This window comes from Myxine glutinosa, chromosome 3, assembly GCF_964187855.1.
Source record: "Myxine glutinosa chromosome 3, kmMyxGlut1.1, whole genome shotgun sequence".
NCBI classification, from domain to species: domain Eukaryota; kingdom Metazoa; phylum Chordata; class Myxini; order Myxiniformes; family Myxinidae; genus Myxine; species Myxine glutinosa.
The window spans coordinates 50,439,817-50,454,849 of NC_136263.1; the positions used below are offsets into that span (position 1 = coordinate 50,439,817).

The window sequence follows — 15,033 nt, forward strand, 5'->3', positions numbered from 1 at the left end:
TCGCATTGTGATCAAAGATGGCCGACTGGTGGCAATTTTAGTTGTAAAAAAAAAAGCCGATGTTGAACATGTCCTCAACCATTTCTCGGACATGCATTTATTGATGTTGTTCAAACTTGGCACAAGCACTGCACATGATGGCATATATGTGCACCTCACTTTATTTTGTGATCTGATAAAAGATGGCCGACTGGTAGACTGGCGGCCATTTTAGTTGTAAAAAACCTGATATTGACCACATCCTCAACCATTTCTCGGACATGCATTTACTGATGTTGTTCAAACTTGGGGACACAGAAAATGAATGATGGATTACAAATGCACGTCATTTATTTTGAGATCAGATCCAAAATGGCAGACTGGCGGACATCTTGTTACTTATACATGTCCCCAACCATTTCTCGACATGCATGGACCAATTTTGTTCAAGCTTTGCACAAAGACAATACATGAGTGTACATATGCTGAAGATTTTGTTTTATAATCCGAACAAAGATGGTCGACTGACGGCCTTCAACTCTGCACAGCAAAATTACTAAAACCACGGGGGCTATGACATTTTATGTATTTCTGGTCTTGTTGAAACTTAATTTTTAACCAACTGTTTCTTCCTGACCTGTTTCAAAGGCATATATGTATTGGACCGTTGTAGCGGTTACCGCTGGATGCACACAATCGCCTTGCACCGGCCAGAACACGGCCAGACGCACCTCTCCCGGGCATGCCCGGACTCACTGTTCCCGGGCACGCCCGAACCTCCCGGGCACGCCCGGTCTCGTCTTTCCCGGGCATACCCGCTCTCGCCTTTCCAGGGCTCACCCAGAGCGTCCGGGCATGCCCGCTATCGCCTTTCCAGGGCTCGTCCAGAGCGCCCGGGCACGCCCAGCCTCGACTTGCCAGGCCGCAGCCAAACACGCCCGGGCAGGTCCAGACTCGCCTTTCCAAGGCTCGCCCTTGACACCCGGGCATGCCCGGTATAGCTTTTGCCGGGCAAACTTCCCAACATAAATGTGTATATATATTGCTGCCCGATAAACGGGCTTTTGTCAGAATACCTGAGCTGTTTTGTTTCAATAAAGCAACTCGGACGAATTCCGTCTTTGGTCGCGTCAATTCTTTCGACTCGCGTTGTAGCGCAGCTCCTTCACTGGTGACCTACCGACATGGACACGGCAGTGATTCTTAAACTGCCTACCTTCTGGGAGGCTCACGCGGCTGTTTGGTTCGCCCAGGCGGACTCCCAGTTCACCCTGCGAGGCATCACCGTGGACGACACCCGCTTCCACCACGTCGTGGCAGTGCTCGGTTCCGCCACCGCGGCCCGCGCCCTGAGCCTCCTCGAGCACCCGCCGGCTGCCGACAAGGATGACGTGCTGAAGACGCTCCTCCTCGACGCTTTCGCCCTCTCACCGGCGGCACGCGCACGGCGCCTGCTCGACCTGCCCGAGCTCGGCGACACGCGCCCGTCCGAGCGCATGGACTATATGCTCTCGTTGCTCGGTGAGCACTCTCCGGATTTTCTGTTCCGCGAGTTGTTCCTTCGCCAGCTGCCTCACCCGGTACGCCTCGCCCTGGCTGGCACGTCGATCACCGATCCCCGCGCCCTCGCCAGGGAAGCCGATAAGATCTCCTCGGCGGGCCAACACATCGGCGCGGCTACCTGGAGCCTGCCGCCGTCCGAGGCGACGCCCGAGCGCCCTGCGCGGTTGGAGGCCGAACTGCCGTTGAAACTGGCGGCCGCCACGCCGCACCGACCGCTTCCGACACGACGGCCGGGGCCTCCACCTGACCAGGCGTGGTGTTATTACCACGCCAGTTTCGGACACAAGGCTCGGACGTGCCGACCCCCATGCACTTTCGGCAAGTCGGGAAACGGCCGGGCCGGCGTTCATTCCCAGCCATGAGCGCCGGCCACTCGGGCAACTTGCTTTTTATTCGGGACAAAGCGTCCAGGCGGCGTTTCCTTTGTGACACCGGCGCCCAACTGAGCGTCATACCCGCCTCCGAGCAGGACAGGCGGGACGCCGTTTGCGGCCCCTCTTTGGTCGCTGCTAATGGCTCGGCCATACGCACTTTCGGCCCGCGCAACGTCACCCTCTGCTTCGGCAGCCAGCGCTTTCAGTGGACCTTTGTGACCGCCTGCGTCCCCATGGCTTTGCTGGGCACCGACTTCCTCTGCGCGCACGGGCTGCTGGTCGACGTCAAACGTCGTCGCCTTGTCAACGCCGAGACCTTCAGCTCCCTGGCGTGCACGATGAGCAGCTCCGCGCCGACCGAACTGGCGTGCGCCCTCCCGACGGCGAACGAGTTCGCTTGCCTCCTCGCGGAATTCCCGGCCCTCACACGGCCGACGTTTTCGGCCGTCGCAGTGCGGCATGGGATCGAGCACCACATACCCACTACGGGCCCGCCGGTCTACGTCAGGGCCCGCCGCCTCGGCCCGGCCAAGCTCGCCATGGCAAAGGCCGAGTTCGACGCGTTGGAGCACCTCGGCATCGTGCGGCGCTCCAATAGCGCGTGGGCCTCACCACTGCACATCGTGCCAAAGCCGGGGGGCGGATGGCGCCCGTGTGGTGACTACCGCCGCCTCAACGACGCTACCACCCCCGACAGGTACCCGATCCCGCACATCCAGGACTTTTCCGCCCGTTTGGCGGGACGGGTCATATTTTCCAAAATTGACCTGATACGGGGATACCACCAGGTACCTGTCCGGGCGGCCGACGTCCCGAAGACGGCCGTCATCACGCCGTTCGGCCTGTTCGAATTTTTGAGGATGCCGTTTCGCCTCAAGAACGCGGCCCAGGCGTTCCAGCGCTTAATGGACGGCGTGCTGCGCGACCTGCCATTTCTTTTCGTCTATCTGGACGACATCCTCGTCGCCAGCACGTCCCGCGCCGAGCACCTCCTCCACCTCCGAACACTGTTCGGTCGCCTCAGCGAGCACGGCTTAATTGTCAACCCGGCCAAATGCCACTTCGGCACGACGACCGTTGACTTTTTGGGCCACCGCATCACCAAGACCGGGGCCGTGCCGCTGCCGACCAAGGTCGAGGCCATCACCACGTTCCCGCGTCCCCGTTCCATCAAGGCCCTACAAGAGTTCCTCGGCATGGTGAATTTTTATCACCGATTTGTGCCCCGCGCTGCTCAGCTCATGCGGCCCCTTTACGAGGCCCTCCGGGGCAAGCCGGCCAAGCATGACATCGTTTGGTCCGCGGCCATGGACGCGGCCTGCGCGAACGCAAAACGGGCCCTCGCCGATGCAACGCTGCTGGCTCACCCGGTGCTCAACGCGCCCATCGCCCTCACTACGGACGCCTCCAACTACGCGGTGGGCGCCGTCCATGAACAATGGGTGGAAGGGGTTTGGCAGCCACTCGCTTTTTTCAGCCGGCAGCTCCGGCCGAACGAGTTAAAATACAGCACGTTCGACCGCGAGCTGCTCGGTCTATTCCTGGCCGTTCGCCATTTCCGACACCTCCTGGAGGGCCGCCCGTTCACGGCTTTCGTCGACCACAAGCCGTTGGTCTATGCAATGGCCAAAGTCACGGAGCCGTGGTCGGCCCGCCAGCAGCGCCACCTCTCCGCCGTGTCGGAATTCACCACGGACATCCGGCACGTCGCCGGCAAAGACAACGCTGTGGCCGACTGTCTTTCTCGGGCCAGCGCGAACGCGGTCCACCTCGGCGTGGACTTCGCGCTCATGGCGGCCGACCAGACCACCGACACCTCGGTGCAGGCCCTCCGGGCGGCGGACACGGGCCTCCGCCTGGCCGACATCCCCTTCGCGGGCACCGTCCTGCTCTGCGACGTCTCCCAGGGCCAGCCTTGCCCCATCGTGCCCGTTTCCTGGCAGCGCCGCATCTTCGCCTCCATCCACGGCCTTTCTCACCCGGGCCGGAAAGCTTCTCAGAAGCTGGTGTCGGCGCGTTTCGTCTGGCACGGCCTTCGACGGAACGTCCGCGACTGGGCCAACGCCTGCACGGCCTGCCAGCGGGTCAAGGTCCACCGCCACACCCAGGCCCCGCTGGCACCTTTCACCGTGCCTGCACGGCGTTTCGACCACGTCCACGTGGACCTGGTGGGTCCCCTGCCCCCATCGCTGGGGTTCACCCACCTGCTCACCATGGTGGACAGGACCACCAGGTGGCCGGAGGCCGTGCCCCTCACCTCCACCACCACCACCGACGTGGCGCAGGCGTTCATCGCCACCTGGGTTGCGCGCTTTGGCGCACCGGCGGACATCTCGTCCGACCGCGGCCCACAGTTCACGTCCGAACTTTGGGGCGCGGTCGCCCGCTCGTTGGGGGTCACGCTGCACCGCACCACGGCCTACCACCCCCAAGCCAACGGGTTGTGCGAGCGGTTTCCGCTCCATGAAGGCCGCACTCATGGCCGGCCTTCAGGACGACGGTTGGACCGACCGGCTGCCGTGGGTCCTTTTGGGCCTCCGCACGGCCCCCAAGGAGGACCTCCGGGCGTCCGCCGCCGAGCTCGTCTACGGCCAGCCGCTCCCCGTCCCGGGCGAGTTCGTGCCCGACGCTACCAGTCCCTGGTCCGCCGCACACCAGCGCTCGGACCTCCAGGAGGCCGCCCGCCGATTTGCCCCCGTGCCAACGTCCCGCCATGGTGGCCCCCAGTCCTACGTCCCCCTGGCGCTTCGCACAGCGGAGTACGTCTTTGTGCGTCATGACGCGCACCGGGGGCCACTCCGGCCGCCGTACGACGGGCCCTTCCGGGTCCTGCGACGGGGCGACAAGTCCTTTGTCGTCGACGTTGGCGGCCGGTCGGACCGGATCTCTGTGGACCGCCTCAAACCGGCGCACATGGACGTCGACCGACCACCATGGTTGGCCCTTCTTGGCCTTAAATTGGCCTTAAATTGACCCTGCCGGTGCAGGTCGATTCTGGAGGGGCTTGTGTAGCGGTTACCGCTGGATGCACACAATCGCCTTGCACCGGCCAGAACACGGCCAGACGCGCCTCTCCTGGGCATGCCCGGACTCACTGTTCCCGGGCACGCCCGAACCTCCCGGGCACGCCCGGTCTCGTCTTTCCCGGGCATACCCGCTCTCGCCTTTCCAGGGCTCGCCCAGAGCGTCCGGGCATGCCCGCTATCGCCTTTCCAGGGCTCGCCCAGAGCGTCCGGGCATGCCCGCTATCGCCTTTCCAGGGCTTGCCCAGAGCGTCCGGGCATGCCCGCTCTCGCCTTTCCAGTGCTCGTCCAGAGCGCCCGGGCACGCCCAGCCTCGACTTGCCAGGCCGCAGCCAAACACGCCCGGGCAGGTCCAGACTCGCCTTTCCAAGGCTCGCCCTTGACACCCGGGCATGCCCGGTATAGCTTTTGCCGGGCAAAGTTCCCGACATAAATGTGTATATATATTGCTGCCCGATAAACGGGCTTTTGTCAGAATACCTGAGCTGTTTTGTTTCAATAAAGCAACTCGGACGAATTCCGTCTTTGGTCGCGTCAATTCTTTCGACTCGCGTTGGAGCGCAGCTCCTTCACCGTATTATTTATTTATTTATTTATTTAATTATCTCGGTCAGTTGAGCTCAAAAAACTCTGGGGTGTAGGGAAAGGGGTGGGGGTAAAGAAACCTCATATTTTTACATTTCCAATCATTACTCTCGCTCACCCTTCATTATTATTGTACCTTGCCCCCTTTTCTTCTCAACAGATTCTACTGTGTGTGGCTTGTTCACCAACATTTGAACTGAACAGCCAATCAGTACTGCTCATCTGTGAGGTATTTAATGTCGCATCATCTTCACCACATGCTGTATAATTTGATCAGATTCTTTTTTTTTTTATTGATGGTAATGACATCCTTACAGACGTGCATTCGCACCTACAAAAACAACACGAGTGTACGCAGCACGGGTACGGCTGTACGAGCCACCCTTGGTCAGCTCCTCGGGGACTTGGCTGGGCAGCTGCGAACTCGTATGGAGGCTGCTGTGAGTGTTGGGGGAAAAGGGAGGTCTTGGGATTGAGAACTGTTGCCATATAAATGCCCAGATTAAATTTAGAGGAGCAAGAACAGAAAAACTGTATGTAATATGGCCTGCAGTTGATAACGAGCAGAGATCCTGGTTAGAAGGAGGGATGGCATTGGCCCAAGCTTGGTCAATAGCCAGGCTGTGACAGTCTTGTTGTTGCAGGAAGTTGCTACTCCGAGGAGTGAAAACGATGCAGCGAACGCTGACTCCGGTAAGATCGATGGCATGTGATGTGGCGATTTGCGCTTGCTAGCATTGTACGTTTTGGAAGAGAATGCACTGCCTGGTGTGTGGTGATGCACGGTGTGTGCAGTGGAAAGGGCTGGAGTTGAACGCCTCTGTTTGGACGTTCTGCTTGTTCTCACTGCTTTCTGTGAAAAACTCCAGGCCTCCATCAGGTTTGTGTGTTCTCCACAATTAGACATATGGAGCGAGTGCTTTTTCCGACATTTTTATCACCGAGTGGCTTTTAAGAGTTGTTCTAATATCACATTCGTTTTGTGGTTAGCCAAATGGTGAACAAAGTGAGCTGTTGTCGCTTTCTGTGTATTTCACTCTTGCAGTGGCAATCATGACCTGCAGCTACTCTACCTGGAAGCGATTCTGGCTCTGCTCACTAACTCTTCTTCTTTACTCAATCTCAGCACCCGATTTACTGACCTTGTATGGTGAGCATCTCAAAACTATTCATTACACATAATGTGCGTGCTTTTTCCACCATTGAATTTTGAGGCAACATCACATCGAAATGTTACTCTCATTTCACCTACTCACCTGCAGTGCTTTAACACCTGCGAGTTGTGACGTCATGAGACACTTCTTCTGCCATAAACATGCATAAGCAAAACGATGCTACTCTATATACATGACACTGTCCCTTGCTGTGATAAGATCTCGTACTGTAGTCCAAGGAAGGACACATCAATTAGCGAGTATTTTACACAAGCTAGTGAAGATGCTAACATGATTAATTTTGAAGCAAATTTAAGTCTGAACCATGAAATAAATTCTACGCTTTTGAGGATTTTACTTGTTCAGCACGACACACTCAATAAGTGCACACCCTGAACCAACCTGTGAGATTTTAGCGCGATTTATTGGCAAAAATGTAACATTGACCGTTTCCGCTGTTCTTCAATTACTCGACATACCCGCTCCCTTCGGGAGCAAATGTGGGGGACGTGGGACAAATGTATTTTGTGTTGAAGGTCATAATCCCCCCTGTCTGCAGCAGGGATCGGATAACCACTTGCATTGTGGCATGTGTACAGGAAAAAAAACAAAAAACTACAGGTCCCCCCCACCCCCCACACCTTCCCCTTGCAGGGAGGTGGGAGTTGGATCCATGACCTGACCATGGGTACTACCAGCACGTATGCAAAATTTTGTGTAAATCATCCCAGCCCTGTTTTATTCTCTAATTTTCAAATACACACACAAACACATACACACACACACACACACTTTTAAAACATTTCTAATGCATAAATATCAGATTTCACAATTTCATCCAGTGAGAATTAAACACGGCCATTCCTTCATATAGGACAACATGGGGAAAATGCACTCCAGTGAGGTTCAAATGCACTCTTTCTAGGTCGGTGCACTTTTCGGTCTTCATGGCAGTTTTCAACAAAATGCTTCAGACTTTGGTCGATGGATTTTCAAGAGGATTCTATATGGAAACCTGAACTTTGAAAACCTTTTTCCTCATATTTTTTATTATGTTGGACAGCCCTGTTTGCTTTTTGGTGCCTCAGCTGGTAAATACCTGGCCTTTTTGTTGTGCATTTGTGATTCGAGTTTCGACTTTCATTAAAGTGGTGTCTGTGTGACCACGATACATTTGGTCGTTACTTACCCAATCTCAACCTAACTTTACAGGAAGATTATGGGTCACATGGTGGATGTTCCTGCCCCTTCCCTCCCTCCCCAAGGGCTTATTCCTCCTTGGACAAACACCATGTTAACGCAAATAAATAGCTTATTGTGGTGTTTCGTGGGGCACCCCTACCAAAAGTAAAAGTATTAAAAACCACAACTACGTATGATTACCTTTTGAAACAGTTGCTACAGCTGTTTAACACTAAAATGAAGGGAGGAAACCGACGTTCTTAAAGCAATATATCCTTATCGCGTCCCCACAGACTAATGGACCTGAGCCTAGATCTACTGTAATCTATATACCCCAGGAAGGATAATAACATGACACCTCCTGCTGCTCCCATAGGGTTAAGGGGTTGTGTTCCATTACCAATCAGCTTGCTATCGCTTTCCTAGTCGTTCCTTATCAACCGCTTCGTTGGAGTGTTTGCTTGAGTGCTTAAGCTACTTGATGAGCGCTCTACAAGCTGATTGGTAATGGAACACACCCGAGGTGTTCTAGTTTTACAAATTAATGAGTTTTTATTTATATTTTGTTTCATTGACTCATTATAAATTTATTATGAATATCCTGGTGACGTGGCTAACGTGCCTTTCACATTTTCAGCCTTACTAATGCCATTGTTATTTATTTTCTTCTTTGCATTTGCCTCTTTCTTTTATTGCATTGCCTTTATTGCATTGCCTTTATTGCATTGCATTTATTGCCTTTTGCATTGTTCTTTTTTAGCTCTTTCACGAGCCTCGATTCAGTATACAAAAAAAAAAAAAAAAAAAAAATTGTTCTTCACTTTTTTTCATGTATTTATTATCTATTATCTAAATCCCTATCTGTGAACGTATGTTTGTTCGGTTGTGCCTCATGGACAGCCTAAGGAAGTGACTTGGAGAGGGACGAGGGGGTCCATCGAGGGGTAACTTTTCACGACAAAAAACATGGGCGCATCAGATTTAGACTAGGGGCGTGGCAGAAGGGCGTGCCCAAGGGGCGTGGCTTCCTATGACTATAAAAAGCCCACAAAGAATATTGATTTACTTAACAGAAGGGTATAATAAACAGAATATCAAAACGAAATTACGTGACTGACCATTTATTTTTCCGGGCAATGACGGGTAACTCTGCTAGTTTGCTATATACTCATTCGAAGGACTCATTTTAGTCACATTTTAAAGATTTAATTTTGCATCTAAAATTGTAATGACACAATCTCGGGTAATGTGGAACCTCATTAAGCTTTAAAATAGTTTATAAAACAGGAAGTTCCAGAAAATATTGTTTTTACTTCCTGACAGCATGGTGCCGAGGTAGCGCACTTGCCTTTAAACATTCTAGTCTGGGTTTACTTCTTGGTCCAGCTTTTTTGGTGCTTGGCTATCAGAATTGGTATTTGGCAGGCAGGGCCTTGTGTCACAAAGTGTATCATCCCTCAGATGGAAGTCGAGATGGAAGCCGAGCTTGCTAGCATTAGTTGGCGCATGCCAAATTTCCCACGGTGTCTTTTGACAAAGAATAGGTGAGTTATTGTTGTCGTCCTGGCCATATTCCAAAATCCTGACCTTACCTGTAGGGTTCATTGTATCAGTCATATCGTCACAACCTCAAGAAGCTGGCACGGCACTCGGTAGATTGCATACCTCCACCAGGCTGAACAGTTTATGTTTTGTATCCCACTGATAGGCCAGATCTGCATCAGGACCTGAACCAAAATCTAATCTGCTTGTTCTTGTTGTCTGACCAACTCGTCCACCAAATTTTGTCATAAACTCATAACCCATCCACAACTTTTTGAAATATCGTGCCATATATAGTTTTTGGCCCTATCTCACCATTATGAAGAATCGGTTTGAAAATAATAAACTTATATTATCCCGCTCTGGATCTTCATCAAAATCGAATTAATTAGTCCTTGTCACACACACAACTTGTCCACCAAGTTTCATCCGAATCCATGCATAACTTTTGTGAAATTGTGCTATACAGTATGTCGTTTTGGCCCTCTCATTGGTGAAGAATCACTTAAAAATTATTGTGTCCGGATCTTCACCAAAATCGAATCAGTTCATCCTTTACACACACCCCACCCGTCCAATAAATTTAATCCGAATCCGTCCATAACTTTGAGATATCCTGCTCACAGACAGACAAACAAACAGACAGCGGTGAAAACATAACCTACGTCCACCTTCAGTGGTGGAGCTAATGTTACTACTTCAGGCCGAACTCACAATGGACTGCTGGGCTAATATGCTTACATTATAAGGCGTTTTCAATGAATGTCCTTAAAATTATTTCAACTCGGTGGTAACAAGGTTGGTGGGAAGTTTGTTTGTGAGACTGAATCAAAACTTAAATAATTTTCTCAATACCTGCATTCGTATTTATCATTGGAAAAGCATATGGTCTTTAGAACAGTAGTAGGTGTAACTATTACAAATTCTTTGTTTTGCCCTTTTGCATTGTTGCAGGCAAAGCTTATGTCCATCACTTATTGCACTCCTTGGAGATCCAAGCAATGACAAGTCTCTCTCGTCCACGGCAATCCACGATGGCTCACTAGTTGGCGAAGTTGCAGGCACTCCCTCTGCGGTGGAGCGGGGTCGTGGGTCATCGTGCGTCTCCAGTACCACTGCACTGCATCCTGGGATAGCTAGAGCGGTTTTCGGTGTGGCTGCAGAGCTGGTGCGGCTAGTCGGGATGTTGGACAGCTTGAGGCCTGTGCTGCAAGCCCTCTATCACCGAGCACTTATATATCCGCCCCCAAACCAGCGCACCGATGCCATTCGGGCTGTGTCTGAGGTTTTTGTTTTATTTTGAATCTTTATCGCACCACACTGTTATTACTGAAACTTCAGGCTTATTTCTAAGTGGATTCTCAAATACACGACATGACCAAAAGTATGTGGACACCCGAACATCGAACATCTCATTCCAAAATCATGGGCATTAATATGGAGTTGGTTCCTCCTTTGCTGCTATAACAGCCTCCACTCTTCTGGAAAGGCTTTCCACGAGATGTTGGATCATTGCTGTGGGGATTTGCTTCCATTCAGCCGCAAGAGCATTCGTGAGGTCAGGCACTGATGTTGGACGATTAGGCCTGGCTCGCAGTCAGCGTTCCAATTCATCCCAAAGGTGTTTGATGGGGTTGAGGTCAGGGCGCTGTGCAGGCCAGTCAAGTTCTTCCACACCGATCTCGACAAACCATTTCTGTATGGACTTCGCTTTGTGCACAGAAGCATTGTCATACTGAAACAGGAAAGGGCCTTCTCCAAACTGTTGCCACAAAGTTGGAAGCACAAAATCGTCTAGAATGTCATTGTATGCTGTAGCGTTAAGATTTCCCTTCACTGTAACTAAGGGACCTAGCCCGAACCATGAAAAACAGCCCCAGACCATTATTCCTCCTCCACCAAACTTTACAGTTTGCACGATGCATTCAGGCAGGTAGCATTCTCCTGGCATCCGCCAAACCCAGATTCGTCCGTCGGACTGCCAGATGATGAAGCGTGATTCATCACTCCAGAGAACGCGTTTCCACTGCTCTGGAGTCCAATGGCGGCGAGCTTTACACCACTCCAGCCCACGCCTGGCATTGTACATGGTGATCTTAGGCTTGTGTGCGGCTGCTCGGCCATGGAAACCCATTTCATGAAGCTCCCGGCGAACAGTTGTTGTGCTGACGCTGCTTCCAGAGGCAGTTTGGAACTCGGTAGTGAGTGTTGCAACTGAGGACAGGTGATTTTTACGCGTTGCGTGCTTCAGCACTCGGCGGTCCCGTTCTGTGAGCTTGTGTGGCCTACCACTTTGCGGCTGAGCTATTGTTGCTCCTAGACGTTTCCACTTCACAATAACAGCACTTACAGTTGACCGGGGCAGGTCTAGTAGGGCCGAAATTTGATGAACTGACTTGTTGGAAAGGTGGCATCCTATGTCGGTGCTACATTGAAAGTCATTGAGCTCTTCAGTACGGCCCATTCTACTGCCGATGTTTGTCAATGGAGATTGCATGGCTGTGTGCTTGATTATATATACCTGTCAGCAATGGGTGTGGCTTAAACAGCGGAATCCACTAATTAGAGGGGGTGTCCGCATACATTTGGTCATGTTGTGTATATACCAGAAAAACAAAATTATCAATTTATCGATCATATTTTGTTTCAAAACATTTGGTAGTATGAGAGGCTCATGAGAGAAAAGAGAAGGCTAACATACTGATAACACAACTGGTTGGGAACATGTGGACTTGTGACCAGGCAAACAAGGTGAGCAAGTATTTTAGAGTGGAAAGTACATCTCGCTCTGCTTTTAACGCTCACTTATTAAAAATATGATTGCCACTCTCTTTCCGTCAATGCTTCCAGGGCACTCGATGCCAAGCATTGACGGAAAGAGAGTGGCAATCATATGTGTGGAAACATTGCATGCTCAGTCAGTCGCCCAGATAGCTCAGATGGCAGAGCACTGGTACGCTTTTCCAGAGGACCTGTGTTCGATTCCTGGGGCCAGTAATTTTCACACATATATCAATTATATATATATATATATATATATATATATATATATATATATATATATATATATATATATATATATATATATATATATATATATATATATATATACAGTATATATATCTATCTCTAGGGCATATACAAAGAAGTTGACCTGAAGTAAGATTGATCATAATAGATGATGATGCTGGTAAATCCCACACAGATGAATGTCGAACCTCTCCCCATACCTCATATTAACAGGATAAGAGTTGATTATGCCCACAGGGCACCTATTCGAGCTAGGCTAGTCCTAAGCATAAACGAAGGTTTCCATAGCACTGCTGCAAAGTCACCAGTCGCCCAAAACCAGCGAAACTGTGCTTTTTACTATGGTAAGGCAGCTGGAGCATCGGGCATGGAAACGATGCACTGTTAGCGTGCTCGGAACGTTGGTGTTGAAGTTTATGTTTGGATAATAATGATTGATTATGTTTTGCTTGCAAATACATCTTGTTGACCTATTCCCTGTCTCTCAGCTACTTGGTCAGACAGCTCGCCTTATAGACATAGCAGCACCGGCTGTGTCGGACAGTATTCCACGACGTCGAGCCCGTCCACATCACCACCTTGACTTGCTGAAATTGTAAGTACAGTATCACGCGAGTCGAGATTTTTTATTAGATTGTATTTTTTCATGTTTTTATGAATCTTCTATTGCTTTTTGTGTTTTTCATTTTTGCAACTTCCCCTTCCATATAATACCCCCCCTTGCCCCCTTCAACACCCCACACCCCTTCCATGTAATACCCCCTCCCCACTCCCTCCCTTTAATACCCTCCTCCCCCCACTCCCTCCCTTTAATACCACTCTTCCCCCTCCATATAATACCCCCCCTCCCCACTCCCTCCCTTTAATACCAATCTTCCCCTTCCATTTTGTAGCCAAAAGTACGGAGTTAAATATGTACATAGTTTGAGACTTGTTGAAGATGCGGACGACTGAGGGTGAGGGTAACGATTGTACATTAAGGCAAAGGGGGAACAAAGGAGAAGTGAGCAATAGCTTTAGATTTAGGAATCACAAGGTATTGATGATATCATGGATATTTTAAGATGAGAAAAGAGTTCAGAAAATATGGATCTGTGTGGATTGTGATGATGGTGATGAAGGCAACCAGTTGGAAGAGCATATTGTCTTGTTCTAAAGCAAAATTGGTGTGAACTTCTTTCCAATCATTTTTTTTGGCAGAATGCTCGATGGCGTTTGCGAGGCAAGCCTTGGAGGAGGCCCCGAAGCCTGCCGCGCTGCTGTCGCCTGTGTGTCGAGGCTTGTTTCATCCCTGGAAGAAATATCTCGAGGCGAGGGGTTGTCTGCATCACAGGTGATGCACCTGCTAACTCATGCTGATGAACTCGCTCCAGTCCCTCCGGTGGAAGGAACTGGAATTGCTGTAACTCTTTCTAATGCTCAACGCCTCAGTAAGGTTATGCCTCCTGAGTGGAACTCCCTGGAAGAGAGTGGCTCATCTGTCTCGACTCCTGTCATTGTGAAGACTGGAGCAGAAGAAGCTCATGATGGAATTACCACACAAATTATTCCGCCACCTCCACAACCACCGTTGCCCCCGCCACCATTGCATCCTCGTGCCCACCTTCCTCCTGAGGTTATTGGGGATCTAATGACAGCGGGTGGGCAGCTTCGGCCTTCAGAGGAAGTGGAGATCAACAGGGCTGAGCTAGATTCCTGTGACCGCTATTCTACACTTGTGGAGCGTGACTCTGCTCGTTCGGACGCCTCTGAGCTCGGTTCCTCTGAGAACCTTTCACTCGTTGACGATGATGAGGCTATGACAGAGATCCCAGGACCCAGCTCTGCATGGTTGTACGGGGGTGCTTGGAGCAAGGATGGATGCCCTGTTGGTGTGGGCCGGCTCTCACAGCGCCTTGTGCGGGCAATGGAGGCCGAGTGTGAACGGGCGCGTTTCTTCTTGCGGGCACTGGAATCTGGACTGCCCAGGTTGTTAGCGGCACCCAGCAGTCCTGAGCTTGATCGAAGGCTGCAGGCCCTTGCCTCCAACTTCTGTGCTGGTGGGCTTGGCTATCATCACTCTATTTCTCCTCTCCTTTTATCACCCATTTTCTTCCCCCACCCTCACTCCCGCCATCAACTTTGACCTCCACGTGAATTTTTTTTCCAAAGTGGGAGTTTAAATATAAAGGTGAATTACCAATGAAGAACTAGTGTTGCTGGTGAAGGCAAGTGTCGATCTGCGTCGACGAACAGGTAGAACAATGGATTAAATGAAGAGGATGTTGATCGAGAAATGCTAACCGCCGTGGGAAGCAAGAAGAAGCTGATGCTCCGGACGTTTACGCTACGTTCGAGCAAAGACTACGCTACGTTTACTCCAACGATGGGTTACCGCTTGAAACGTCAGCTACTCCTTGCTTCCCACGGCGGTTTGCATATCTCGATCAATGTCCTATTGACTCCGTCGGAATGGGAATTGAGACCTGTTTCAACGCATTTTTTGGGGGGGGGGGGGGGCTTTCACTTTGCTTGTTGGGATGCCTTAGCAATTCATGTCAATCCTTGCTTGGCCCTTGAACCCCGTCAGTCCCTTAATCCCCGAAGCTGATGTAAAATAGA

General features: G+C 51.0%; 1 protein-coding gene across 2 annotated transcripts in view; it reads left to right on the top strand.

Annotated features, from left to right (window-relative positions):
• The window catches only part of ARFGEF3 (ARFGEF family member 3), a 167,502-nt gene that overhangs the window by 25,533 nt on the left and 126,936 nt on the right, over positions 1-15,033 (top strand). For both annotated transcript variants that reach the window (XM_078774049.1, XM_078774050.1), the window contains exons 5-12: positions 5,685-5,753; positions 5,842-5,964; positions 6,169-6,217; positions 6,320-6,404; positions 6,570-6,674; positions 10,357-10,687; positions 12,921-13,027; positions 13,633-14,471. In XM_078774049.1, the coding sequence (XP_078630175.1) occupies positions 5,685-5,753; positions 5,842-5,964; positions 6,169-6,217; positions 6,320-6,404; positions 6,570-6,674; positions 10,357-10,687; positions 12,921-13,027; positions 13,633-14,471 (1,708 nt within the window). The remainder of the gene's footprint in view (positions 1-5,684; positions 5,754-5,841; positions 5,965-6,168; positions 6,218-6,319; positions 6,405-6,569; positions 6,675-10,356; positions 10,688-12,920; positions 13,028-13,632; positions 14,472-15,033) is intronic.